This window comes from Struthio camelus, chromosome 32 (assembly GCF_040807025.1).
Source record: "Struthio camelus isolate bStrCam1 chromosome 32, bStrCam1.hap1, whole genome shotgun sequence".
NCBI lineage: Eukaryota > Metazoa > Chordata > Aves > Struthioniformes > Struthionidae > Struthio > Struthio camelus.
Genome location: NC_090973.1, coordinates 205,493 through 231,525, shown reverse-complemented (window position 1 = coordinate 231,525; position 26,033 = coordinate 205,493). Strand labels below are relative to the sequence as shown.

Here is a 26,033-nt window from a genome sequence, read left to right as displayed (position 1 = left end):
ACGGCGCCCGCGGCGGTGTCATGGCGCCCGTGGCGGTGTCATGGCGCCCGCAGTGACGTCCCGGCGCCCATGGCAGTGTCGCGGCGCCCGCAGCGACGTCCCGGCGCCCACGGCGGTGTCATGGCGCCCGCGGCGGTGTCGCGGCGCCCGCAGCGACGTCCCGGCGCCCACGGCGGTGTCACGGCGCCCGCGGCGGTGTCATGGCGCCCGCAGCGACGTCCCGGCGCCCACGGCGGTGTCGCGGCGCCCGCGGCGGTGTCACGGCGCCCGCAGCGGTGTCATGGCGCCCGCAGCGACGTCCCGGCGCCCACGGCGGTGTCGCGGCGCCCGCAGCGACGTCCCGGCGCCCGCACAGACGTCCCGGCGGCCGCGGCGGGCAGTGGCGCCGCGCGCGGGCCGAGGCGGGCCGGGGGGCGGCCGGGGGGCGGCGCGGGGCGGCCTAGTTGAGGGTGCCGCGGCAGCTCTCGGTGCGGCACAGGCAGGGGATCTTGTTGTCCTCGATGGGGAACTTGTAGTCGTAGGTGATCTCCTCGTTGACGCCGATGGGCTGCTTCGAGTAGATGACGATCTTCTTCTGCGCCTCGATGGTGATGACCTTGGCGTAGCAGTTGGGCTGCGGGAGGAGGCGGCGGCGGCGGCGTCAGCGCCGGGGGCCGCCCGGGGGGCCGCCCGGCCCGGGGGGACTCACCGTGCAGCAGTGGTTGATGAAGCGGGCCAGGTTGCCGCACTTGGTGGCGTCGATGATGGTGTCGTGGTCGACGCGGAAGAGGTAGCTGCTGCCGATGCCCTCCTGCACGTAGCGCTTCTCCCGCATGTCGGCCACCACCTGCCCGGGGCGGCCGGGCTCAGGGCGGCGCGGGGGGCCCCGGCCGGGCCCCCGGGCTCGGGGGCGAGGGGGGGTCTCACCTGCCGGATGTTCTGCCCCACGTACTCGATGACCATCTCGTCGGCGGCGATGGGCTCCATGGCGAAGAGGCCCCACTCGTGGATGCGGCTGCGCCCGAAGCGCAGCTTCTTCTTCCGGAACTGGCGGGGCAACCGGGACGCCATCAGCGCCAGGCAGGCGCGGACACGGACGCGGGCGCGGGCACGGACATGGACGCGGGCATGGACACGGGCATGGACACGGGCATGGACATGGTCATGGACACGGACGCGGGCACGGGCACGGACATGGACACAGACATGGACGCGGGCATGGACACGGGCATGGACACGGTCATGGACATGGTCATGGACACGGACGCGGGCACGGGCACGGACATGGACGCGGGCATGGACATGGTCATGGACACGGTCATGGACATGGTCATGGACACGGACGCGGGCACGGGCACGGACATGGACGCGGGCATGGACGCGGGCATGGACACGGGCATGGACACGGTCATGGACATGGTCATGGACACGGACGCGGGCACGGGCACGGACATGGACACAGACATGGACGCGGGCATGGACATGGTCATGGACATGGTCATGGACATGGTCATGGACACGGACGCGGGCACGGACATGGACACAGACATGGACGCGGGCATGGACATGGTCATGGTCATGGTCATGGACACGGACACGGGCGCGGGCACGGACATGGACACAGACATGGACGCGGGCATGGACATGGTCATGGACATGGTCATGGTCATGGTCATGGACACGGACACGGACGCGGACACGGACATGGACACAGACATGGACGCGGGCATGAACATGGTCATAGACACAGATGCGGGCACACGGACCCGGACCCGAGCAAGGACACGGGCACGGACACGGGCACACGGACCCGAGCAATGACACGGGCACGGACATGGTCATGAACACAGACACAGGCACGGATGCAGGCACGGGCACGGACATGGACACGGACACGGGCACGGACGCGGGCACACGGACCCAGACCCGAGCAATGACACGGGCACGGACATGGGCACACGGACGCCCGGACCCGAGCAATGACAGGGGCACACGGACGCGGGCACACGGACCCGGACCCGAGCAATGACACGGGCACACGGACGCGGGCACACGGACCCGGACCCGAGCAAGGACACGGGCCCGGACGCGGGCACACAGACCCGAGCAATGACACGGGCACACGGACGCGGGCACACGGACCCGGACCCGAGCAAGGACACGGGCCCGGACGCGGGCACACAGACCCAAGCAATGACACGGGCACACGGACGCGGGCACACGGACCCGGACCCGAGCAAGGACACGGGCCCGGACGCGGGCACACGGACCCGAGCAATGACACGGGCACACGGACGCGGGCACACGGACCCGAGCAAGGACACGGGCCCGGACGCGGGCACACAGACCCAAGCAATGACACGGGCACACGGACGCGGGCACACGGACCCGGACCCGAGCAAGGACACGGGCCCGGACGCGGGCACACAGACCCGAGCAATGACACGGGCACACGGACGCGGGCACACGGACCCGGACCCGAGCAAGGACACGGGCCCGGACGCGGGCACACGGACCCGAGCAATGACACGGGCACACGGACGCGGGCACACGGACCCGGACCCGAGCAAGGACACGGGCCCGGACGCGGGCACACAGACCCAAGCAATGACACGGGCACACGGACGCGGGCACACGGACCCGGACCCGAGCAAGGACACGGGCCCGGACGCGGGCACACAGACCCGAGCAATGACACGGGCACACGGACGCGGGCACACGGACCCGGACCCGAGCAAGGACACGGGCCCGGACGCGGGCACACAGACCCGAGCAATGACACGGGCACACGGACGCGGGCACACGGACCCGGACCCGAGCAAGGACACGGGCCCGGACGCGGGCACACGGACCCGAGCAATGACACGGGCACGGACGTGGGCACACGGACCCGAGCAATGACACGGGCACGGACGCGGGCACACGGACCCGAGCAATGACACGGGCACCCACGCGGGCACACGGACCCGGACCCGAGCAAGGACCCGGGCCCGGACGCGGGCACACGGACGCCCGGACCCACCTTGAGCTGGTTGAGCTTCAGCAGGTCGCTGTCGAGGAGGGCGGCGGAGCCGATGGCGCTGAGCAGGCGCCGCTGCTCCGAGCGCCGCTCCGAGAGGATGCGGTTGGGGCCCTGCGGGAGGGAGGGAGGCGGCGGTGGCGGCGGCGGCGGCGGCGGGGGGCGGACGGCCGCCCGGCCGCGCGCGCGGGGGGTACCTGGGTGTCGCCGGCCTCGGGGTCGCGCGGGGTGACGGGGCAGACGTCGCGGTAGCGGTCCTTCTCCCGCTTGCTGATGGGGTAGTAGCCCTCGCTGCGGGCGCTGCCCGTCCGGTGCTCCCGCGCCGCCGGCCACTTCCGCCGCCGCTTGGGGTTGGCGATGTTGGTGAGTGCGGAGAGTCAAGGGCCACCCGGCGCCGGCCGGCTGCGCGCGCGCCCCGACACCCGGCCCCCGACACCCGGCCACCCGACACCCGGCCACCCACACCCGGCCGCCTCGACTCTCCAACGCCCGGACGTCCTGACGCCCCGTCTCCCAACACCCGGACACCCCAGTCCCCCAACACCCGGACATCCTGACACCCTGTCTCCCAACACCCGGACACCCCAGTCCCCCAACACCCGGACATCCTGACAGCCTGTCTCCCAACACCCGGACACCCCAGTCCCCCAACACCCGGACATCCTGACACCCTGTCTCCCAACACCCGGACACCCCAGTCCCCCAACACCCGGACATCCTGACCGCCTGTCTCCCAACACTCGGACACCCCAGTCCCCCAACACCTGGACACCACAATTCTCTAACACCCACACATCCTGACACCCTGTCTCCCAACACCCGGACACCGCAGTCCTCCAACACCTGGATATCCTGATGCCCCGTCTCCCAACACCCGGACACCGCAGTCCTCCAACACCCGGACATCCTGACACCCCATATCCCAACCCTTGGACGCCCCAGTCCTCCAACCCCTGGACATCCTGATGCTCCGTCTCCCAACCCCCGGACACCCCAGTCCTCCAACACCCAGACATCGTGATACCCTATCTCCCAACCCCCGGACACCCCAGTCCTCCAAGCCCCGGACACCCCGCCGGCCCGTCTCCCAAGCGCCGGACGCCCCCGGGGCGGGGATATCGGTGTGGTGCACCCAGTGGGTGTCGTTGAGCCAGTCGGTGCTGTTGTCCTCCTGCAGCAGGCGCTCGTAGGTGAGGCGCAGGAAGTGCATGTCCTCGGCGTCCAGCCCCGCGTTCCAGATGTCGTACAGGATGGTCATCTGCTCAAACTCGCTGCGCGGCTCGAAGGGCCGCGGCGGCGGCGGCGGCGGCAGCGGCGGCGGCGGCAGCGGCGGCGGGGGGCCGCGGGGGCGCAGCGAGCGCCGCCGGCCGCCCTCCTCCTCCTCCTCCTCCTCCTCCTCCTCGTCCTCCTCCTCCTCTTCGTCCTCCTCGCTGCTCTCCTCCTCCTCGCTCTCGCTGGAGCCCGACGAGGCGGCCGGCGCCGGGGCCGGGCGGTGACGCTTGCGGCGCGCCGGCGGCGGCGGCGGCGGCGGCGGCGGCGGAGCGAGGAGGACGCCCACCTCGGGCTCGGCGGCGGCGACGTCCCCGGCGGCGGCCACCACCTCCTCGGGGGCCTCCAGCACCTCGGCCACGGGCTCCAGGCGCAGCAGCTCGGCGGCCGGCGGCTCGGGGGGCCGGCGGGGGGCCGGCGGCCCGGCGCGCACCGGCATGGCGTAGTTGTGCTCCAGCAGGACGCCGTGGTCGCGGGCGGCGGCGGCGGCCGGCGGCGGCGACGGCTCCTCGTCGGAGCTGCCGCCGGCCTCGGCGCGGGTCAGGGCGATGTCGGCCAGCACGGCCAGGTCGCCGGCCGCCTGGGCCCGCCGCGCCAGCTCCAGCAGCGACGAGGCGCCCAGGCGCTCGGCCGGCGCTCGCGGGGGCTCGGCCGGGCGGCTGCCGCCCCGCCGCCGCCGCCCGGCCCCCGGCGCCTCCTCGGCCCAGCTCTTGACCAGCGAGGCGTGATCGGCCGGCAGGTTGCGCACGGGCCGCGGGGCGGCTCGCGGCGGCTCCCGCTTGCGGCCGGCGGCCGGGGGCCGGGGGCCGGGTTCGGGCGGCGGCGCGGCGGCGGGGGCCGGGGGCGGCGCGGGGGGCGGCGGCGGCGCGGGGGCCGGCGGCGGCGGCGGCGGCGGGGGCGGCGCTTTGGGCTCCTCGTCGGGCGCCGAGAAGGAGACGGTTTTCCGGCGCTTCTTGGGGGGCGGCAGCAGCGGGATGGGCGAGGACGGGCGCTCGTCGGGCCGGGGGGCCGGCGGGGGCGCCGGGGCGGCCGCCGCGGGGGGCTCGGGCGCTGCGGGGGGCCGAGCGGCGTCAGCGGCCCCCCGGCCCCGCGGCCCCGCCGCCCCCGGCCCCGGCGGGCGCTTACCGGCGGCGGCGGTGGTGACGGGGCGCTCCGGCGAGGCGGCCCGCTCCGGCGCGGGGCCCCGGCTCTGGGCGGCCGCGTCCTCGGTGGCGCTCTCGTCCGAGGAGGAGGAGGAGGAGGAGGACGAGGAGGAGGAGGAGGAGGAGGAGGAGGAGGAGGAGGCGGCCGAGGAGGAGGAGGACGAGCTGCTCTCCGAGCCGGAGGAGGCGCCGCTCTCCTCGTCCGAGCCCTCGTACAGGGAGAACTTGGAGGAGTCGTCGCTCTCCGCGTCCTCGTCGTCTGCGGCCACGCGGGGACCGTCACCCTCCTCGCCCGGCCCCGCGTCCCCACCCGGCCCCGCGTCCCCACCCGGCCCCACGTCCCCCCGACACCCATCCCCGCGTCCCCACCCGGCCCCACGTCCCCCCGCCACCCATCCCCACGTCCTCCCGCCACCCATCCCCACGTCCCCACCTGGTCCCGTGTCCTCCCACCACCCATCCCCACGTCCCCACCCGGCCCCGTGTCCCCCCACCACCCATCCCCACGTCCCCACCTGGTCCCGTGTCCTCCCACCACCCATCCCCACGTCCCCACCCGGCCCCGTGTCCCCCCGCCACCCATCCCCGTGTCCTCCCGACACCCATCCCCACGTCCCCACCCGGCCCCGTGTCCTCCCGCCACCCATCCCCACGTCCCCACCTGGTCCCGTGTCCTCCCACCACCCATCCCCACGTCCCCACCTGGCCCCGTGTCCTCCCGCCACCCATCCCCACGTCCCCACCTGGCCCCACGTCCTCCCGCCACCCATCCCCACGTCCCCACCCGGCCCCGTGTCCTCCCGCCACCCATCCCCACGTCCCCACCTGGTCCCGTGTCCTCCCACCACCCATCCCCACGTCCCCACCTGGCCCCGTGTCCTCCCGCCACCCATCCCCACGTCCCCACCCGGCCCCGTGTCCCCCCACCACCCATCCCCACGTCCCCACCCGGCCCCGTGTCCCCCCACCACCCATCCCCACGTCCCCACCTGGTCCCGTGTCCTCCCACCACCCATCCCCACGTCCCCACCTGGCCCCGTGTCCCCCCGCCACCCATCCCCGTGTCCTCCCGACACCCATCCCCACGTCCCCACCCGACCCCGTGTCCTCCCGCCACCCGGCCCCCCGGCCCCGACCTGACCCCACATCCCCCATGACCTGCCCCCATGTCCCCGACCCGTCCCCTGCGTCCCCCCGCCGCCCGCCCCATCACCTCGTCCCCCGTCACCCACCGTCCGACGGCTCCTCCTTGTCGCTGCGGTCGCCGTCGGCCTCTTCCCGCGGGCGCTCGGCCTCGGGGCGCCGGCGCCGCTCGGCTTCCTCCTCCTCCTCGGCCTCATCCTCCTCTTCCTCCTGGGGGAGCGGCGGGGAGGGCGGTGAGGGCGGGCTGGGGCGGGGGGGGACGCGGCGCCGGGCAGGGGGACGCGGCGGCGGCACCTCACCTTCTCGGAGGAGGAGTCCTCGGAGGCCTCCTCGCCCTCGCTGTCGAGGCAGAAGAGCTTCCGGCGCTTGCCGGGCGCCTTGACCCACTCCTCGTCCCGCTTGGCGCCCTTGGGGCCCGGCGCCGCCTCCTTGTCTGCGGGGAGCCGCCGGGTGAGCGCGGGCCCGCGGCGGGCACCGCGGTGGCCCTCGGGCCACGTGGACGGACAGCAGGACGCCGCGGTGGCGGTGGTGGGACGCAGACGTAGAGGGGGACGCCGCGGTGGCCGTGGGAGGACACGGACGCAAGGGGAACACCACGGTGGTCATGGTGGGACACAGACGTAGAGGGAGACGCCATGGTGGCCGTGGGAGGACACGGATGCAAGGGGAACACCATGGTGGTCATGGTGGGACACAGACGTAGAGGGGGACGTCGCGGTGGCCGTGGGAGGACACGGACGCAAGGGGGAACGCCACGGTGGTCATGGTGGGACACAGACGTAGAGGGGGACGCCATGGTGGCCGTGGGAGGACACGGACGCAAGCGGGAACGCCACGGTGGTCATGGTGGGACACAGACGTAGAGGGGGACGCCGTGGTGGCCGTGGGAGGACACGGATGCAAGGGGAACGCCTCGGTGGTCATGGTGGGACGCAGACGTAGAGGGGGACGTCACGGTGGCCGTGGGGGGACACGGACACAAGGGGAACACCACAGTGGTCATGGTGGGACACAGATGTAGAGGGGGACGTCGCGGTGGCCGTGGGAGGACACGGACGCAAGGGGGAACGCCACGGTGGTGGTGGTGGGACGCAGATATAGAGGGGGACGCCGTGGTGGCCGTGGTGGGACGCAGACGTAGAGGGGGACGCCGTGGTGGCCGTGGGAGGACACGGATGCAAGGGGGAACACCGCGCTGGTCACGGGTGGGATGTCACGGTGGTCGTGGTGGGACATGGACGGAGCAGGACATCACGGTGGACGTGGGAGGACACGGACACGAGGGAGGTCACCACAGTGCCCATGGTGGGACACGGACGCGGGGGGGACACCACGGTGGTCGTGGGCGTGATGCCACGGTACAACGTGGACGTAGAAGAGGACACTGCGGTGCCCCTGGTGGGACACGGGCGCAGAGGAGATCACTATGGTGGCCGTGGTGGGACACGGACGTGGGGGGACACCACACTGGTCGTGGGGGGGCTGCCGTGGGGGCCGCGGCGGGACGCGGACGCGAGAGGGGACACGGCGGCAGCGGCGGGGGGCCCAGGCGGCCGGGCGCTCACCGTCCTCGTCCTCCTCGGCGGGGGTGGACGGCCGCGGGCGCTTCTCCTCGCCGCCCTCCGCCAGCTCCGACGGCTCTTTCCGCTTCACCTGCGGCGGGAGAGGCCCCGGGGGGTGGTCAGCGCCCGGCCGCGGGCTCCCACGACGCCCCGGGGGCTCGTCAGCGCCTCGTCACCTTGAAGGAGGGCAGGCGCAGGGCGCCGCGCAGGCCGGCGCCGAAGCCGAAGGCCTCGAGGGCGCCGGTGCCGCCGCTCTTGGCCCAGTCGACGAGCGAGAGCAGCGCCGGCTCCTTCAGCCGCGTCTTCTCCTTCTCCTCCTCCTTCGCCTGCTGCTTGGCCGCCGTCTGGAAGGGCTGCGGGCGGCGGGAGGGGGAGAGTGAGCCCAGGCGTCCGGGGACTGTGGACCCCGGCGTCCGGGCGACCACGAGCCCCTCGTCCGGGTGACCGCGGACCCCGGCGTCTGGGCAACCGTGGACCCCGGCGTCTGGGCAGCCATGAGCCCTTCGTCCGGGTGACCACGGACCCTGGTGTCTGGGCAACCGTGGACCCTGGCGTCCGGGTGACCATGGACCTCGGTGTCTAGGTGACCGCAGATCCCAGCATCCAGGTGTCCACAGACCCTGGCGTCTGGGTGACCGCAGACCCAGGCGTCCAGGTGACCACGGACCCCGGCATCCGGGTGACCATGGACCCCAGCGTCCAGGTGACTATGGAGCCCTTGTCCGGGTGACCGTGGACTCCGGTGTCCAGGAGACCACGGACCCCTTGTCCAGGTGACCATGGACCCCTTGTCCGGGTGACCGTGGACCCCGGCATCCAGGTGACCATGGACCCCTTGTCCATGTGGCCATGGACCCCTTGTCCAGCTGACCGTGGACTCTGGTGTCCAGGTGACCACGGACCCCTTGTCCAGCTGACTGTGGACTCCGGCATCCAGGTGACCATGGACCCTGGCATCTGGGTGACCATGGACCCTGGCGTCCGGGTGACCATGGACCCCTTGTCCGGGTGACTGTGGACCCCGGCATCCAGGTGACCACGGACCCCGGCATCCAGGTGACCATGGACCCCTTGTCCACGTGACCGTGGACTCTGGCGTCCAGGTGACCATGGACCCTGGCATCCGGGTGACCACGGACCCTGGCGTCCAGGTGACCAAGGACCCCGGCATCCAGGTGACCACGGACCCCGGCGTCCAGGTGACCATGGACCCCTTGTCCAGCTGACTGTGGACTCCGGCGTCCGGGTGACCACAGACCCTGGCGTCCAGGTGACCACGAGCCCCTCGTCCGGGCGACCGCGGACCCCGGCGGCCGGGCGGCCGCGCCACGCTGCGTCCCCCTCCCCGCCAACCCCGCGGGCCGCGCGCCCACCTTGACCTTCTGCTCCTTGCGCTCCCACCACTTGTCGAAGGTGCTGAAGGCCACGTTCTCCACCATCTTGCGGTTGAGGTCGCGCTGCATGGTGGTCTTCATCTCCTGCATGAGGGCGGCCAGCACGCTCTCCACGGTGGCGGCGTGGGGGTCGCGGGGGGCGGCCGCCCCCTCCCAGGCCGGCGGCGGCGGCGGCAGCGGCGGCGGCGGCTCGGTGCCGGGCGGCTGCTCCTCGGCGGCGGGCGGCAGGAAGAGGGGCTCGCGGGGGGCGAAGGGGGCGAAGGGGGGCGGCGCGCCGAAGGCCTCGCCGGGGCCGTAGGCGAAGGGCTCGCCGAAGGGCGCCTTGGCCTGCCGCAGCCGGCTCAGCACCTGCGTCTGCATCTGGAAGGAGGTGGGCAGCCCGCCCCACTGCGCGCCCAGCCGGCTCAGCAGCTCCAGCGAGTTGACGAAGTCGTAGATGTGGGGCGGCGGGGGCGGCGCGGCGGCGGAGGCGGCGGCGGCGGCGGCGGCCGGGGACGCCTGGGCCCCGAAGTCGGCCAGGCGCGGCGGCGGCCCCGGCGCGAAGTCGGCCTCGGCGCCCAGCCGCGGCAGCGCCACCGCCATGAGGGGCTGCAGGGCGAAGGCGGCCGGCGGCTCGGGGGGCCGCGGCGGCCCGAAGGGGCCCGGCGGCGGCGGCGGGGGCGGCGGGGGCGGCGGCGGCGGCAGCCCCGGCGGCGGCGGCGGCGGCGGCGGCAGCACGGCGAAGCGCGGCCCCTCCGAGCCCGGCGCCTCCTCCGCCTCGTCCTCCTCCGAGATCTCCATGTCCTCCCCCGAGGAGGCCTCCGCCGGCGAGGCCTGCGGGCGACAGCGGGCGGCCCGGTTCGCCCCGCGCAGCCCCCCGCCCCCGGGGCCCAGGCGTCCGGGTGGCCCTGCTTCGGCCCCCTCCCCCTCCCCCTGGGGCCCAGGCGTCCGGGGATCCCTGCTCCGCCCCCACTGGGGACCCAGGCGTCCGGGGATCCCTGCTTCGCCCCCACTGGGGACCCAGGCGTCCGGGGGCCCAGGCGTCCGGGTGGCCCTGCTTCACCCCCACTGGGGGTCCAGGCGTCCGGGGATCCCTGCTCCACCCCCACTGGGGACCCAGGCGTCCGGGGGCCCAGGCGTCCGGGGGCCCTGCTCCACCCCCACTGGGGACCCAGGTGTCCGGGGGCCCAGGCGTCCGGGGGTCCCCGCTCCACCCCCACTGGAGACCCAGGCATCCGGGGGCCCAGGCGTCTGGGGGCCCCTGCTCCACCCCCACTGGGGACCCAGGCGTCCGGGGGCCCAGGCGTCCGGGTGGCCCTGCTCCACCCCCACTGGGGGCCCAGGTGTCCGGGGACCCAGGCGTCCGGGTGGCCCTGCTTCACCCCCACTGGGGACCCAGGCGTCCGGGGGCCCAGGCGTCTGGGGATCCCTGCTCTACCCCCACTGGGGACCCAGGCGTCCGGGGGCCCCTGCTCCACCCCCACTGGGGACCCAGGCGTCCGGGGGCCCCTGCTCCACCCCCACTGGGGGCCCAGGCGTCCGGGGGCCCAGGCGTCCGGGGATCCCTGCTCTACCCCCACTGGGGACCCAGGCGTCCAGGGGCCCCCGCTCCACCCCCACTGGGGACCCAGGCGGCCGGGGGCCCAGGCGTCCGGGGATCCCCGCTCCACCCCCACTGGGGGCCCAGGCGTCCGGGGGCCCCTGCTCCACCCCCACTGGGGACCCAGGCGTCCGGGGGCCCAGGCGTCCGGGGATCCCCGCTGCACCCCCACTGGGGACCCAGGCGTCCGGGGGCCCAGGCGTCCAGGTGGCCCCGCTCCACCCCCACTGGGGACCCAGGCGTCCGGGGGCCCAGGCGTCCGGGGATCCCCGCTCCACCCCCACTGGGGGCCCAGGCGTCCGGGGATCCCTGCTCTACCCCCACTGGGGACCCAGGCGTCCGGGGATCCCCGCTCCACCCCCACTGGGGACCCAGGCGTCCACAGGACCTCCCTCCACCCCATGGGGGACCCAGGCGTCCGGGGCACCCCTTGGGGAGGGGCCCAGGCGTCCGGGGCACCCCCGCCCCGAGGAGGGGCCCAGGCGTCCGGGGCCCTACCCGCTCCTGCCCGTTGGCCCGGGGCGAACCGGCGGCGGCGGTGCTGGCGGCGGCGGCGTCACCCGCCGGCGGCACCACGTCCTCGAAGCTGGCGGGCGCCGGCGGGGGCGGGGTGCAGGGCCCGTGCGGCTCCGCCCCCTTGGCCCCGCCCCCGGCCTCGGCCCCGCCCCCCGGCCCGGTACCGGCACCGGCGGCGGCTCCGGCCATGGCGGCGGCTCCGGCGGCGGCGGCGGCCGCCTCGTCCTCCTCGGCCTCGGCCGCCAGGAAGGAGAACTTGGAGCGCTGCTCCTTGAGCAGCATCTCGATGCGCGAGTCGAGGCTGCTGTGCTGGGCGAAGGGCACGCTCTCGGGGGTGGCCTCGGGCGCCGGCGAGCCGCTGCGCCCCGCCGCCGGCCCCGCTCCCGCCCCGGCGGCTCCTCCGGCGGCCCCGGCGGCGGCTCCTGCGGCGGCGGCGGCTCCTGCGGCGGCGGCGGCCGGTCCCGGCTCGGCCCCCTCGGCCGGCGCCTCGGCCGGCGCCAGCAGCTCGGTGGGCGGCAGCGCGTTGGCGGCGAAGGTCTCGGCGGCCGGCAGCAGCCGGTAGTCCTGCTCGGCGCCCGGCGCCGGCGGCTCGCCGAAGGCGCCGTAGAAGGGCTCGGCGGCGGCGGCGGGCGGGCCGTAGCCCGGCGGGGTGGCCGGCAGCGCCGCGAAGGCGCCGGCCGCCGAGGAGGAGGAGGAGGAGGAGGAGGAGGAGGAGGACGTGGAGGAGGAGGAGGAGGAGGAGGAGGGCGGCGGCGGCTCGTCGCGCGGCGGCGGCCGGTGCCGCCCGTGGTAGCCGGCGTCGTCGGGGCGGCGGTGCGCGGCGGCGGCGGCGAGGCGCTGGAAGCGGCCGGCCGGCTCGTAGGCGGCCCCGAAGGGCAGGAAGTGCTCGGCGGCGCGGTAGAGGCCGAAGGGCCGGCGCCCGAAGCCCTCGCCGTAGCCGCTGTCGGGCCGCCGGGCCGCGAAGGCCGCCGGCTCCGCGAGGAAGGCGCCGTAGCCGGGGGCGCCCGGCCTGCGGGAGCGCGGGTCAGGGCCGGCGCGCGGCACACGCGGCACACGCGGGGCACGCGGGGCACGGGGCCCGGCGCGCGGTGCAGCCCGTGGCGTAGCGTGGCACCCGGCACACGGTGCAACACGCGGCGCAGGGCACGCGGCACGCGGCACACGGTGCAGCACGCGGCACAGGGCACGCGGCGCAGCACGCGGCGCAGCACGCGACACACGTGGCACACGCTGCAGCACACGGCATGTGCGGTGACACGTGGCACAGCACACGGTGCAGCATGCGGCACACGGGGTGACATGCGGCACACGGCACGCGGTGCCAGCACGCGGCACGCGGGGCAACACGTGGCACAGCACACGGTGCAGCATTGCATGCAGTGCACGGTGCAGCACACGGCACACGGGGCAACACACGGCACACGGCACGCGGTCCAGCACGTGGTGCAGCACACGGCACGCGGTGCGGCACATGGCACGTAGGGTGACATGCGGTGCAGCACGCAGCACACGGCACAGGGCACGTGGCACAGCACGCGGTGCAGCACGCGGCACACGGGGCAACACGTGGTGCAGCGCACGGCATGCAGCGCACGGTGCAGCACGCAGCACACGGCACGCGGTGCAGCACGTGACACGCGGCACACGGCACGCGGCGCAGCACGCGGTGCAGCACGTGACACGCGGCACACGGCACGCGGCGCAGCACGCGATGCAGCACATGGCACACGGCACGCAGCGCAGCACGCAGCACACAGCACATGGCACGTGGGGCGACACGCGGCACACGGCACACGGTGCAGCACACGGCACACAGCACATGGCACGCGGTGCAGCACGTGGCACACGGGGTGACACGTGGCACACGGCACGCGGTCCAGCACGCGGCACACGGGGCGACACGCGGCACGCGGTGCAGCACGTGGTGCAGCACATGGCACACGGCACGGCATGCAGTGCAGCACGCGGCATGCGGGGCGACATGCGGTGCAGCACGCGGCACACAGCACACGGCACATGGGGTGACACGCGGCACACGGCACGCGGTGCAGCACACAGCACATGGCACGCGGTGCAGCACGCGGCACACGGGGTGACACACGGCACACGGCACGCGGCGCAGCACGTGGTGCAGCACACGGCACGCGGCACGGCACACGGTGCAGCACGCAGCACACAGCACACGGCACACGGGGTGACACGCGGCACACGGCACGCGGTGCAGCACACGGCACAGCACGCGGGGCGACACGCGGCACACGGGGTGACACACGGCACACGGCACGCGGCGCAGCACGTGGTGCAGCACACGGCACGCGGCACGGCACACGGCGCAGCACGCAGCACACAGCACACGGCACGTGGGGTGACACGCGGCACACGGCACGCGGTGCAGCATGCGATGCAGCACATGGCACACGGGGCGACACGCAGCACGTGGCGTGTGGTGCAGCACGCGATGCAGCATGTGGCACACGGGGTGACACATGGCACGCGGCGCAGCACGTGGTGCAGCACATGGCATGCGGCACGGCACACGGTGCAGCACGCGGCACACAGGGCGACACGCGGCACACGGCACGCGGCGCAGCACGTGGTGCAGCACGCAACACGCGGCAGGCGGGGCGTGGGGCGGGGGGCCGGGGGGGCGGTACCTGGCGGCGTAGGGGGGCTCGGGGGCGCGGGGGCCGGGGGCGGCGCGGGCCGGGAAGGGCCCGAAGGCTTCGGCCGCCCCGGCGCTGCCGTTGCCCGGCCCCGGCCCCGGCGTGGAGCCGGCGCTGCCCGAGGCGCCGTCGGCCGAGAGGCGCCGCCGCGGCTCCGCCTGCGCGGGGGACGGGACGGCACGGGGTGAGGGCCGCGGGCGCCCCCCAAACCTGCCGACACCCCCGACCCCCTCGGACCCCCGACCCCCTCGGACCCCCCAAACCTGCCGAGACCCCCAACCCCGCCGAGACCCCCGACCCCCATGAGACCCCCCCGACCCCCTCGGACCCCCCCGACCCCCTCAGGCCCCCCCGACCTGCCGAAACCCCCGACCCCCTTGGGCGCCCCCCACCTGCCGAGACCCCCGACCCCCATGAGACCCCCCCGACCCCCTCGGGCCCCCCGACTCCCTCGGGCCCCCCCGACCCCCTCGGGCGCCCCCCAAACCTGCCGAGACCCCCGACCCCGCCGAGACGCCCGACCCCGCCGAGACCCCCCACCTGCCGAGACCCCCGACCCCCATGAGACCCCCCCGACCCCCTCGGGCGCCCCCCAAACCTGCCGAGACCCCCCCGACCCCCTTGGACGCCCCCCACCTGCCGAGACCCCCCCACCTGCCGAGACCCCCGACCCCCATGAGACCCCCCCACCTGCCGAGACCCCCGACCCCGCCAAGACCCCCCCGACCCCCTCGGGCGCCCCGACCCTGCCGAGACCCCCGACCCCCATGAGACCCCCCACCTGCCGAGACCCCCGACCCTGCCGAGACCCCCCCGACCCCCTCAGGCCCCCCGACCCTGCCGAGACCCCCGACCCTGCCGAGACCCCCCCAACCCCCTCGGGCGCCCCCCCACCTGCCGAGACCCCCGACCCCCTTGGACCCCCGACCCCCTCGGACCCCCCCACCTGCCGAGACCCCCAACCTGCCGAGACCCCCGACCCCCTCGGACCCCCCCACCTGCCGAGACCCCCGACCTGCCGAGACCCCCGACCCCCATGAGACCCCCCCCACCCCCTCGGGCGCCCCCCCACCTGCCGAGACCCCCGACCCCCATGAGACCCCCCCCACCCCCTCGGGCGCCCCCCCACCTGCCGAGACCCCCGACCCCCATGAGACCCCCCCGACCCCCTCGGGCCCCCCCCGACCTGCCGAGACCCCCGACCCCCATGAGAACCCCCGACCTGCCGAGACCCCCGACCCCCATGAGACCCCCCCCACCCCCTCGGGCGCCCCCCCACCTGCCGAGACCCCCCCGACCCCCTTGGGTGCCCCCCGACCCTGCCGAGACCCCCAACCCCCTTCGGTGCCCCCCGACCCCCTCGGGCCCCCCCCGACCCCCTCGGGCGCCCCCCACCTGCCGAGACCCCCGACCCCCATGAGACCCCCCAACCTGCCGAGACCCCCGACCCCCTCGGGCGCCCCCCACCTGCCGAGACCCCCGACCCCCATGAGACCCCCCCACCTGCCGAGACCCCCGACCTGCCGAGACCCCCGACCCCGCCAAGACCCCCCCGACCCCCTCGGGCCCCCTCGACCCCCTCGGGCCCCCCCGACCCCGCCAAGACCCCCCACCTGCCGACACCCCCCACCTGCCGAGACCCCCAACCTGCCGAGACCCCCGACCCCGCCGAGACCCCCGACCCCCATGAGACCCCCCAACCCCCATGAGACCCCCCACCTGCCGAGACCCCCGACCCCCATGAGACCCCCCCACCTGCCGAGACCCCCGACCCCGCCGAGACCCCCCCGACCCCCTTGGGCGCCCCCGACCCCCATGAGACCCCCCGACCTGCCGAGACCCCCGAGCCCCTCGGACCCCCGACCCCCTCGGACCCCCCCACCTGCCGAGACCCCCCACCTGCCGAGACCCCCGACCCCCATGAGACCCCCCCGACCCCCTCGGGCCCCCCCGACCCTGCCGAGACCCCCAACCTGCCGAGACCCCCGACCCCGCCGAGACCCCCAACCTGCCGAGACCCCCGACCCCCTCGGGCGCCCCCCACCTGCCGAGACCCCCGACCTGCCGAGACCCCCGACCTGCCGAGACCCCCGACCCCCTCGGGCCCCCCCCGACCTGCCGAGACCCCCGACCCTGCCGAGACCCCCGACCCCCTCGGACCCCCCCCACCCCCTCGGGCCCCCCCGACCTGCCGAGACCCCCGACCCCCTCGGGCGCCCCCCACCTGCCGAGACCCCCGACCCCCATGAGACCCCCCCACCTGCCGAGACCCCCGACCCCCATGAGACCCCCCCGACCCCCATGAGACCCCCCCACCTGCCGAGACCCCCGACCCCCATGAGACCCCCCCGACCCCCTCGGGCCCCCCCGACCTGCCGAGACCCCCCACCTGCCGAGACCCCCGACCCCGCCGAGACCCCCCCCGACCCCCTCAGACCCCCCCGACCCCCTCGGGCCCCCCCCGACCCTGCCGAGACCCCCCCGACCCCCTCGGACTCCCAACCCCCTCGGGCCCCCCCGACCTGCCGACCCCCCCCGACCCCCCCCGACCCTGCCGAGACCCCCCCCAACCCCTGCCGAGACCCCCAACCCGCGCCAACCCCCCGACCCCCGCCGAGCCCCCCCAAACCTGCCGAGACCCCCCACCCCCCGCCGACCCCCCCCGGCCCCCGCCGAGACCCCCCAACCCCCGCCAACCCCCCAACCCCCGCCGACCCCCCCCGACCCCCCGACCCCCGCCGAGACCCTCCAACCCCCGCCAACCCCCCAACCCCCCCCGACCCCCCGACCCCCGCCGACCCCCCAACCCCCGACGAGACCCCCCCGACCCCCATGAGCCCCCCCAACCCCGCGGACCCCCACACAGCCCCACGGCGCCCCAAACTGGCAGCGCCTGGCCCCAAAATGGCGCTGTGTCGCCCCAGAACGGAGCCGCGCTGCCCCGGAATGGGGCTGGACCCCCCCCAAGCACCCCGCGTCCCCCCCAAGAGCCCCGCGTCCCCCCCCAACAGCCCCGCGTCCCCCCCCAAGCGCCCCGCGTCCCCCCCCAACAGCCCCGCGTCCCCCCCAAGTGCCCCGCGTCCCCCCCCAACAGCCCCGCGTCCCCCCCCAAGTGCCCCGCGTCCCCAACAGCCCCGCGTCCCCCCCCAAGTGCCCCGCGTCCCCCCCCAAGCACCCCGCGTCCCCCCCAAGAGCCCCGCGTCCCCCCCCAACAGCCCCGCGTCCCCCCCAAGCACCCCGCGTCCCCCCCAACAGCCCCGCGTCCCCCCCCAACAGCCCCGCGTCCCCCCCCAAGCGCCCCGCGTCCCCCCCCAAGAGCCCCGCGTCCCCCCCCAAGAGCCCCGCGTCCCCCCCAAGCACCCCGCGTCCCCCCCCAACAGCCCCACGTCCCCCCCAACAGCCCCACGTCCCCCCAAGTGCCCCACGCCCCCCCCAAGAGCCCCGCGTCCCCCCCAAGAGCCCCGCGTCCCCCCAAGTGCCCCACGTCCCCCCCAAGTGCCCCGCGTCCCCCCAAGTGCCCCGCGTCCCCCCCCAAGAGCCCCGCGTCCCCCCCAAGTGCCCCACGTCCCCCCAAGTGCCCCACGCCCCCCCCAAGAGCCCCGCGTCCCCCCCAAGAGCCCCGCGTCCCCCCCCCAAGTGCCCCACGTCCCCCCAAGTGCCCCGGGTGGTACCGCGTCGGCCGGGGGGGCGCCGGGCGGCCCCTTCTCGCCGGGCCCCTTGGCGCCGGTGGGCACCGTCTGCGGCGTGTAGGCGCCGTTGACGATCAGCTCGTAGTACTTCATGCGCTGCTGCCCTGCGGGGACACGGCCGTCGCCACCGCCGCCCCGCGGGGACACCAACACCCCACGGGGCCACCACTGCCCCACGGGGACACCACCACCCCACGGGGACACCGCCGCCCCGCGGGGCCACCACCGCCCCACGGGGACACCAACACCCCCATGGGGCCACCGCCGCCCCGCGGGGACACCAACACCCCACGGGGCCACCACCGCCCCACGGGGCCACCACCACCCCCATAGGGCCACCAACACCCCATGGGGCCACCAACACCCCACGGGGCCACCACCGCCCCACGGGGACACCAACACCCCCATGGGGCCACCACCGCCCCACGGGGACACCAACACCCCACGGGGACACCGCCGCCCCACGGGGCCACCAACACCCCCATAGGGCCACCAACACCCCATGGGGCCACCAACACCCCACGGGGACACCGCCGCCCCACGGGGACACCAACACCCCGCGGGGCCACCACCGCCCCACGGGGACACCGCCGCCCCACGGGGCCACCACCCTCCTCCTGGGGCCACCACCGCCCCACGGGGACACCACCCTCCTCCTGGGGCCACCAACACCCCACGGGGCCACCACGCTCCCCACGGGGCCACCACCGCCCCACGGGGCCACCACGCTCCTCCTGGGGCCACCAACACCCACACGGGGCCACCACCGCCCCACGGGCCACCACCGCCCCACGGGGCCACCACCCTCCTCACGGGGCCACCAACACCCCACGGGGCCACCAACACCCCCGCGGGGCCACCAACACCCCCGCGGGGCCACCACCCTCCTCCTGGGGCCACCACCCTCCTCCTGGGGCCACCAACACCCCACGGGGCCACCAACACCCCACGGGGACACCACCGCCCCACGGGGCCACCAACACCCCCGCGGGGCCACCAACACCCCCGCGGGGCCACCGCCCTCCTCCTGGGGCCACCAACACCCTCGCGGGGCCACTACCGCCCCCACGGGGCCACCACCCTCCTCACGGGGCCACCAACACCCCCGCGGGGCCACCAACACCCTCGTGGGGCCACCACCATCCTCGCGGGGCCACCAACCCCCTCAGGGTGCCACCATCCTGTCATAGTGCCACCATGCCCTCAGGGTGCCACCACCCTCTCAGGGTGCCACCAGCCCCCTTGTGGGGCCACCACCCCCTCAGGGTGCCACCACCCCCCTCGTGGGGCCACCATCCTCGTCATGGTGCCACCACCCCCCTCGTGGGGCCACCACCCCCTCACGCTGCCGCCACCCCCTATGCAGCATCAGTGATGATACCAGCACCGGAGCAACCGTGACGTCCCCACCACGGTGCCAGCGATGACACCCGTGCCATAGGCACCGTGAGGTCATCGCGGCGTTGGTAACAACACCGGCACCGCGACCACCGTGATGACCCCATCGTGGTGCCAACGACGACACTGGCACCACGACCACCATGACACCCCCGCTGCGGTGCCAGCGATGACGCCGGCACCGTGGCCACCACGACGTCCCCATCATGGCGCCAACGATACACCACGGCCACCGTGACACCGCCATCGTGGCGCCGTGATCGCCATGACCCCCCCATCACAGCGTTGGTGATGACACCGGCGCCACGGCCACGATGATGTTCCCATCGCGGCGGCAGCAACGAGGCCGGCGTCGTGGCCGCCGTGATGTCTCCGCTGCGGTGCCAACGCCGCCGCCGGTGCCGCGACCGCCGCGATGTTCGCACCGTGGTGCTGGCGATGACACCAGCACTGTGGCCACCATGACGTCCCCGTCGTGGTGCCAGCCACGATGCCGGTGCCGTGGCCACCACAGCGCGTCTCCATCATGGTGCCGGTGACGACACCAGCGCCAAAGCTACCACGACGTCCCCGTCTCGGCGGCACCAATGACACCTACAGCACTACGGCCACCGTAACATCTCCATCATAGCGCTAAGGATGACGCCGGTGCTGCGACCGCCATGACGTCCCCATCGTGGTGCCACTAATGACACCAGCACCACGGCCACCACGACGCCCGCGTCATGGAGCTGGCGATGACACCAGCGCCGTGACCAACATCACGTCTCCATCGTGGAGCTGGCGATGACACTGGTGCCAAGGCCACCGTGACGTCCCCATCGTGGTGGCACCAATGACACCTACAGCACTACGGCCACTGTAACGTGTCCATCGTGGTGCTAACAAGGACGCCGGTGTTGCAGCCACCGTGATGTCCCCATCGTGGTGCTGGTAATGACACCAGAACCCTGGCCACCGTGATGTCCCCATCACGGTGCTGCTAACGACACCGGTAGCACGACTACCGTGATGTCCCCATCACGGTGCTAATCGTGACACCAGCACCATGACCGTCACCACGTCTCCATCGTGGCGCTAACGATGACGCCAGTGCCACGACCACCACGACGTCCCCATCGTGGTGCCGGTAACAACGCCAGTACCACGACCACCACGACGTCCCCATCACGGTGCTAATCGTGACACCAGCACCGTGACCGTCACCACGTCTCCATCGTGGCGCTAACGATGACGCCAGTGCCGTGGCCACCGTGACCTCCCCATCGCGGTGCCGGTAACAACGCCAGTGCCACGGCCACCACGACGTCCCCATCACGGTGCTAATCGTGACACCAGCACCGTGACCGTCACCACGTCTCCATCGTGGTGCTAACGATGACGCCAGTGCTGTGGCCACCGTGACGTCCCCATCGTGGTGCCGGTAACAACGCCAGTGCCACGGCCACCACGACGTCCCCATCACGGTGCTAATCGTGACACCAGCACCGTGACCGTCGCCACGTCTCCATCGTGGCGCTAACGATGACGCCAGTGCCACGACCACCACGACGTCCCCATCGCGGTGCCGGTAACAACGCCAGTGCCACGGCCACCACGACGTCCCCCGTCACGGTGCTAATCGTGACACCAGCACCATGACCGTCGCCACGTCTCCATCGTGGCGCTAACGATGACGCCAGTGCCACGACCACCACGACGTCCCCATCGCGGTGCCAGCGACGACACCGGCGCCGCGGCCACCACCACCGCGCCCCCCCCATCCCCATCGCGGCGCCGCCCTACCCTTGATGTCCAGCTGGGCGTGGATGATGTTGCCCATGACGGAGGTGTTGTGCAGGTGCTTGACGGTCTCCTTGGCGCCGCGGGTGCTGCTGAAGAGCACCTTGGCCAGGCCCAGGTGCTTGCGGGTGCGGGGGTTGTAGAGGATCTCGATCTCCTCCACCTCGCCGTACTTGCGGCACATCTCGGCCAGGAAGGGCTCGCGCACGTTGTCGTTGAGCCGGGCGAACGTCACCTCCTTCAGCGGGATCTGCCCGATGTAGAACTCGTCCAGCTGCGCCCCGCGGGGCGGCGCCGGCGGCGTCAGCCGGGGGGGCGGCGGCGGCGGCCGCCTCGCCTCGCGTCGCCCCCCCCCCCCAGATCTGCGCCCCCGTCCCCCCGGCCGGCTCCTCACCTTGAACTTGGGCACGGGCAGCGAGAGGTCGCGGTGCTTGGCCCAGATGCGCCGGGGCCGGGGGTCCCGCACGTCGCCCACGGGGGGGAAGCCCGAGTCCTGGGGGGGGGGAGAGGGTTCAGTTGAGGGGGGCGGGCGGGCGGCCGGCTCGGCGGGGCCGGGGCCGGGGCCGGGGCACTCACGGGCACGCTGAAGTGGACGCCATCGTAGCGGTAGACCTTCTGGGGGGCCCGCCGCAGCGCCGGGTCCACCACCAGCTTGTAGCTGCGCCAGGGCGGGCCGGCGCCCCGCTGGCTCTCAGCCCCCGCCTCCGGCTCCATCCTGCCTCATCGACCCTGCGGGGGGCGCGCCGGGCTCAGGGGAGACCCCCGGGGGGCTCGGGGGGACCCCCCGCAGCTCGGGGAGACTCCACGGGGCTCGGGGAGAGCCCTCGGGGGCTCGGGGAGACTCCACGGAGCTCGGGGAGAGCCCTCGGGGGCTCAGGGGGACCCCCCGGAGCTTGGGGAGACCCCCCCAGGGGCTCGGGGAGACTCCACGGAGCTTGGGGAGACTCCACGGAGCTCGGGGAGAGCCCACCAGGGTTGGGGAGACTCCACGGAGCTTGGGGAGACCCCTCGGGGGCTCAGGGGGACCCCCCGGAGCTTGGGGAGACCCCCCCAGGGGCTCAGGGAGACTCCACGGAGCTTGGGGAGACTCCACGGAGCTCGGGGAGAGCCCACCAGGGTTGGGGAGACTCCATGGACCTTGGGGAGACCCCTCGGGGGCTCAGGGGGACCCCCCGGAGCTTGGGGAGACTCCACAGAGCTTGGGGAGAGCCCACCAGGGTTGGGGAGACCCCCCCGGGGGCTCAGGGAGACTCCACGGAGCTCGTGGAGAGCCCACCAGGGTTGGGGAGACTCCATGGACCTTGGGAAGACCCCTCGGGGGCTCAGGGGGACCCCCCGGAGCTTGGGGAGACCCCCCGGGGGCTCGGGGAGACTCCACGGAGCTCAGGGAGAGCCCACCAGGGTTGGGGAGACTCCACGGAGCTTGGGAAGATCCCCCCGTGGCTGGGGAGACTCCATAGGGCTCAGCGAGACCCCACGAAGGCTTGGGGAGACTCTCCAGAGCTTGGGGAGACCCTGCAGGGGCTGGGGGAGACCCTGCCACCCTCAGGGAGACACCACCACCCTCAGGGAGACCCCATGGGAGCTCAGGGAGACCCCACAGGGGCCCGGGGAGACTCCACAGCGGCTCAGGGAGACCCCACAGGAGATCAGGGAGACCCCACCACCCTGGGGGAGACCCCATGGGCACCCGGAGGAGACTCCACGGCGCTTGGGGAGACCCCGTGGGGGCTCAGGGGAGACCCTGTCGCCCTTGGGGAGACTCCGCTGTCCTCGGGGAGAGCCCACGGGTGCTCGGAGGAGACCCCCCCGCTCCCCCGGTCTCCCCTCACAGACCCCTCTCCCCAACTCTGTGCTCGACTGCCCCGGTCTCCCCTCAGCGCCCCCCCAACCCGCTGCAAAGTCTCTCTCGATGCCCCACAGTCTCCCCTCGCCCCCCTCTCCGCTCCCCTGCCCTGGTCTCTCCTTGTGTTCCCCTCATCTCCCTTGACAGCCCCCTTCCTCTCCTGCCCCTTGGTATCCCCTCCCACCCCGATCTCCCCCCGACAGACCCTCTCCCCTCCTACTCCCTGCTCTCTTCTCACCCCCCTGGTCTCCCCCCATCCCACTCTGCCCTCCCACTCCCTGGTCTCTCCTCACACCCCCAGGTCTCCCCTTGGTCCCCCCAGTCTCCCCACACCCCAATCTCCCCTCACACCCCCCAGATTCCCCCAACAGACCCTCTCCCCTCCTGCCCCCTTGGTCTCCCCCAGTCTCCCCTCCTCCCCGCTCTCCCCTCGTCCCTCCCGGTCTCCGCTCCTGCCCCCCCCCAATCCCCCGGACAGACCCTCTCCCCTCCCACCCCATGATCTCCCCTCCCACCCCCCTGATCCCCCAACAGACCCTCTCCCCTCACACCTCCTGCCCTCTCCTCATCCCTCTCCCTCCTGGTCTCCCCTCGTCCCCCCCCCGGTCTCCCCTCCCACCCCCCTGATCCCCCGACAGACCCTCCCCCCTCCCACCCCCCACTCTCCCCTTGGTCCCCCCAGTCTCCCCTCACCCCCGATCTCTCCCCACACCCCCCGATCTCCCCTCATCCCCCCCCCGGTCTCCCCTCTCGCCTCTCACATCCCCCCCAACAGACCCTCTCCCCCCGGTCCCCCCAGTCTCCCCTCCCGCCCCCCGGTCACCTCACACCCCCCAGTCTCCCCTCATCCCCCCAGGTCTCCCCACACCCTGGTCTCCCCACACCCCCCGATCCCCCGGTCTCCCCTCATCCCCTGATCTCTCCCCCCCCCCGGTCTCTCCCCTCCCGCCCCCCCGATCTCCCCTCACCCCCGGTCTCTCCTCATCCCCTCCTGCTCTCCCCACACCTCCCGGTCCCCCCTCCCGCCCCCCACTCTCTCCTCATCACCCCTCTCCCCTCACCCCCCGATCCCCCGGTCTCCCCTCATCCCCTGATCTCTCCCCCCCCCAGTCTCCCCTCCCGCCCCCCGGTCACCTCACACCCCCCAGTCTCCCCTCATCCCCCCCGGTCTCCCCTCATCCCCTGGTCTCCCCTCACCCCCCGGTCTCCCCTCACCCCCCCCAGTCTCCCCAGTCTCCCCTCACCCCCTGGTCTCCCCTCACCCCCTGGTCTCCCCTCACCCCCTGGTCTCCCCTCACACCCCCCAGTCTCCCCTCATCCCCCCCGGTCTCCCCAGTCTCCCCTCACCCCCCGGTCTCCCCTCATCCCCCCCGGTCTCCCCAGTCTCCCCTCACCCCCCGGTCTCCCCTCACCCCCTGGTCTCCCCTCATCCCCCCCGGTCTCCCCAGTCTCCCCTCACCCCCCGGTCTCCCCTCATCCCCCCCGGTCTCCCCGGTCCCCCCCCCCGCTCACCTGGCCCCGCTCCCGCCGCCGCCCCCGCTCGGGGGGGGCCCCAGCGGGGGGCGGGGGGGGCTGGCGGGGAGGGGGGGCGGCGGGGGGGGCGGGGGGGCGCAGGCGCAGTCGGAGGCTCCGGGCGCCGCCGCCGCTGCCGCCGCCGCAGACACGGGGGGGAGGGGCGGGCGGCCGGGGGGCGGCGCCAACGGCCGAGCTCGCGCCGCGCCGCTCTCGCGAGACCCGCGCCCCGCCCCGCGCGCCGCACTTTCGACACCGGCCTCCCCCCCCCACCCCCCGCCCCGGTTTTCAACCCCCCCCCAAAACCCGCCCCCGGTCCGCGCTCCCCGTCGTCCCGCGGCCCCCGGGGCTGAGCGGGAAATGGGGAGATGGGGGGGGGCCGCGGCGGGAAACGGCAGGGGCGGCGAATCTGCCGCGGCGAATCTGCCGCTGCCTCCCGCCCCGCGCAGGCGCACCGCGCAGGCGCACGACGCAGGCTCACCGCGCAGGCTCACCGCGCAGGCGCACGACGCAGGCTCACCGCGCAGGCTCACCGCGCAGGCGCACGACGCAGGCTCACCGCGCAGGCGCACGACGCAGGCGCACGGCGCAGGCGCACGACGCAGGCGCACGGCGCAGCCTCACCGCGCAGGCGCGCTGCCGCCCGGAAGCGGCACGACGAGGAGGAGGGAGGAGAGAGGAGGGGGCGGGGCCTCATTTGCATACATCTGCATGCGGCGCGGGAGAGAAGACGACAACACCGGGGCTCTTTCCTCTTTTTTTTTTTTCTCTCTTTTTTTTTTTAGTTTTTCTGTAAAAAAAACCCCAAAACCCCCAAAACCCAGCGAAGTCCCGAGCGCGTCGCGGCGGCGGCGGCGCTTTGGTCCCCGGACGCCTGGGCCCCGCCGCCGCCTTCAAGTAACGTCCGCGCCGGGGCCGAGGATTCAAGTATAAAAGGGGGGGAGGGGGAGGAGCCAGCGCCGGCCCCGCCCACAACGGGGCGGGGCTCCCTGAGGGGCGGGGCTTAGTCCAGCCCCGCCCCCCTGCGCGGAGTGATTTGACCTATGACCTTTCCTCCTTCCTGCCCCCCCGCCCGGGTCACTCTCTTGGGGGGGCGGGGCCTCTCCGAGCCCCGCCCCCTTTCCCTGAGGGGCGGGGGGAAGGGGAGGAGGGGGCGGGGCTGGAGCTGGGAGGGGGCGGGCAAGAGGAGGCCACGCCCCCTCCTTCCCCTCCCCTCCCCCACCCCCAAAATCAGTGCATAGCTTCAATTAAAGAACCTCGTCAAGTCGGGGGGCCCCGGCGTCCGGGCGGGGGCCACACCTCCCCCTCCCCCGCCCGCCCACCCGGCGTCCATCTTGTGCGCGCCCGCCCCTCCCCTCCCCCCCCAGCGTCCGTTTCGCGGGGACCCCGGCGTCCGGGCGGCCATCTTGTGGGGAGCCCGGCATCCATCTTGGGGTCACCTCGGCGTCCGGGCCGTGAGGGCCCCGGCGTCCGGGCGTCCGTCCTGCGGGGGCCCCGGCGTCCGGGCATCGATCCCACGAGGGCCCCGGCGTCCAGGCGT

The 26,033-nt window shown here is 74.7% G+C and overlaps 1 protein-coding gene across 1 annotated transcript; it reads right to left on the bottom strand.

Moving 5' to 3' along the window:
* Nucleotides 1-381: 381 nt before the first annotated feature.
* SETD1A (SET domain containing 1A, histone lysine methyltransferase) lies at nucleotides 382-24,586 on the bottom strand. Its single transcript, XM_068923130.1, has 18 exons — nucleotides 24,494-24,586; nucleotides 21,712-21,864; nucleotides 21,530-21,628; nucleotides 21,139-21,409; nucleotides 17,938-18,059; nucleotides 14,258-14,424; nucleotides 11,586-12,612; nucleotides 9,488-10,321; nucleotides 8,291-8,467; nucleotides 8,118-8,205; nucleotides 6,852-6,985; nucleotides 6,642-6,762; nucleotides 4,118-5,668; nucleotides 3,196-3,365; nucleotides 3,002-3,112; nucleotides 907-1,026; nucleotides 689-826; nucleotides 382-613 (listed from the first exon to the last, which is right to left on the bottom strand). Exons 2-18 carry the CDS (start codon nucleotides 21,847-21,849, stop codon nucleotides 440-442), a joined length of 5,442 nt encoding a protein of 1,813 aa, XP_068779231.1. The 5' UTR covers nucleotides 21,850-21,864; nucleotides 24,494-24,586; the 3' UTR covers nucleotides 382-439.
* Nucleotides 24,587-26,033: the final 1,447 nt, after the last annotated feature.

Bases quoted from the DNA above. Each gene is read 5' to 3' on its own strand.
- SETD1A (XM_068923130.1), bottom strand. From the start codon at position 21,849: ATGGAGCCGGAGGCGGGGGCTGAGAGCCAGCGGGGCGCCGGCCCGCCC. The intron at 10,322-11,585 runs GTAGGGCCCCGG...TGTCGCCCGCAG, and splicing joins GGGCCAACGGGCAGGAGCGG to GCCTCGCCGGCGGAGGCCTC. The intron at 6,986-8,117 runs GTGAGCGCCCGG...GGCTCCCCGCAG, and splicing joins CGCCGAGGAGGACGAGGACG to ACAAGGAGGCGGCGCCGGGC.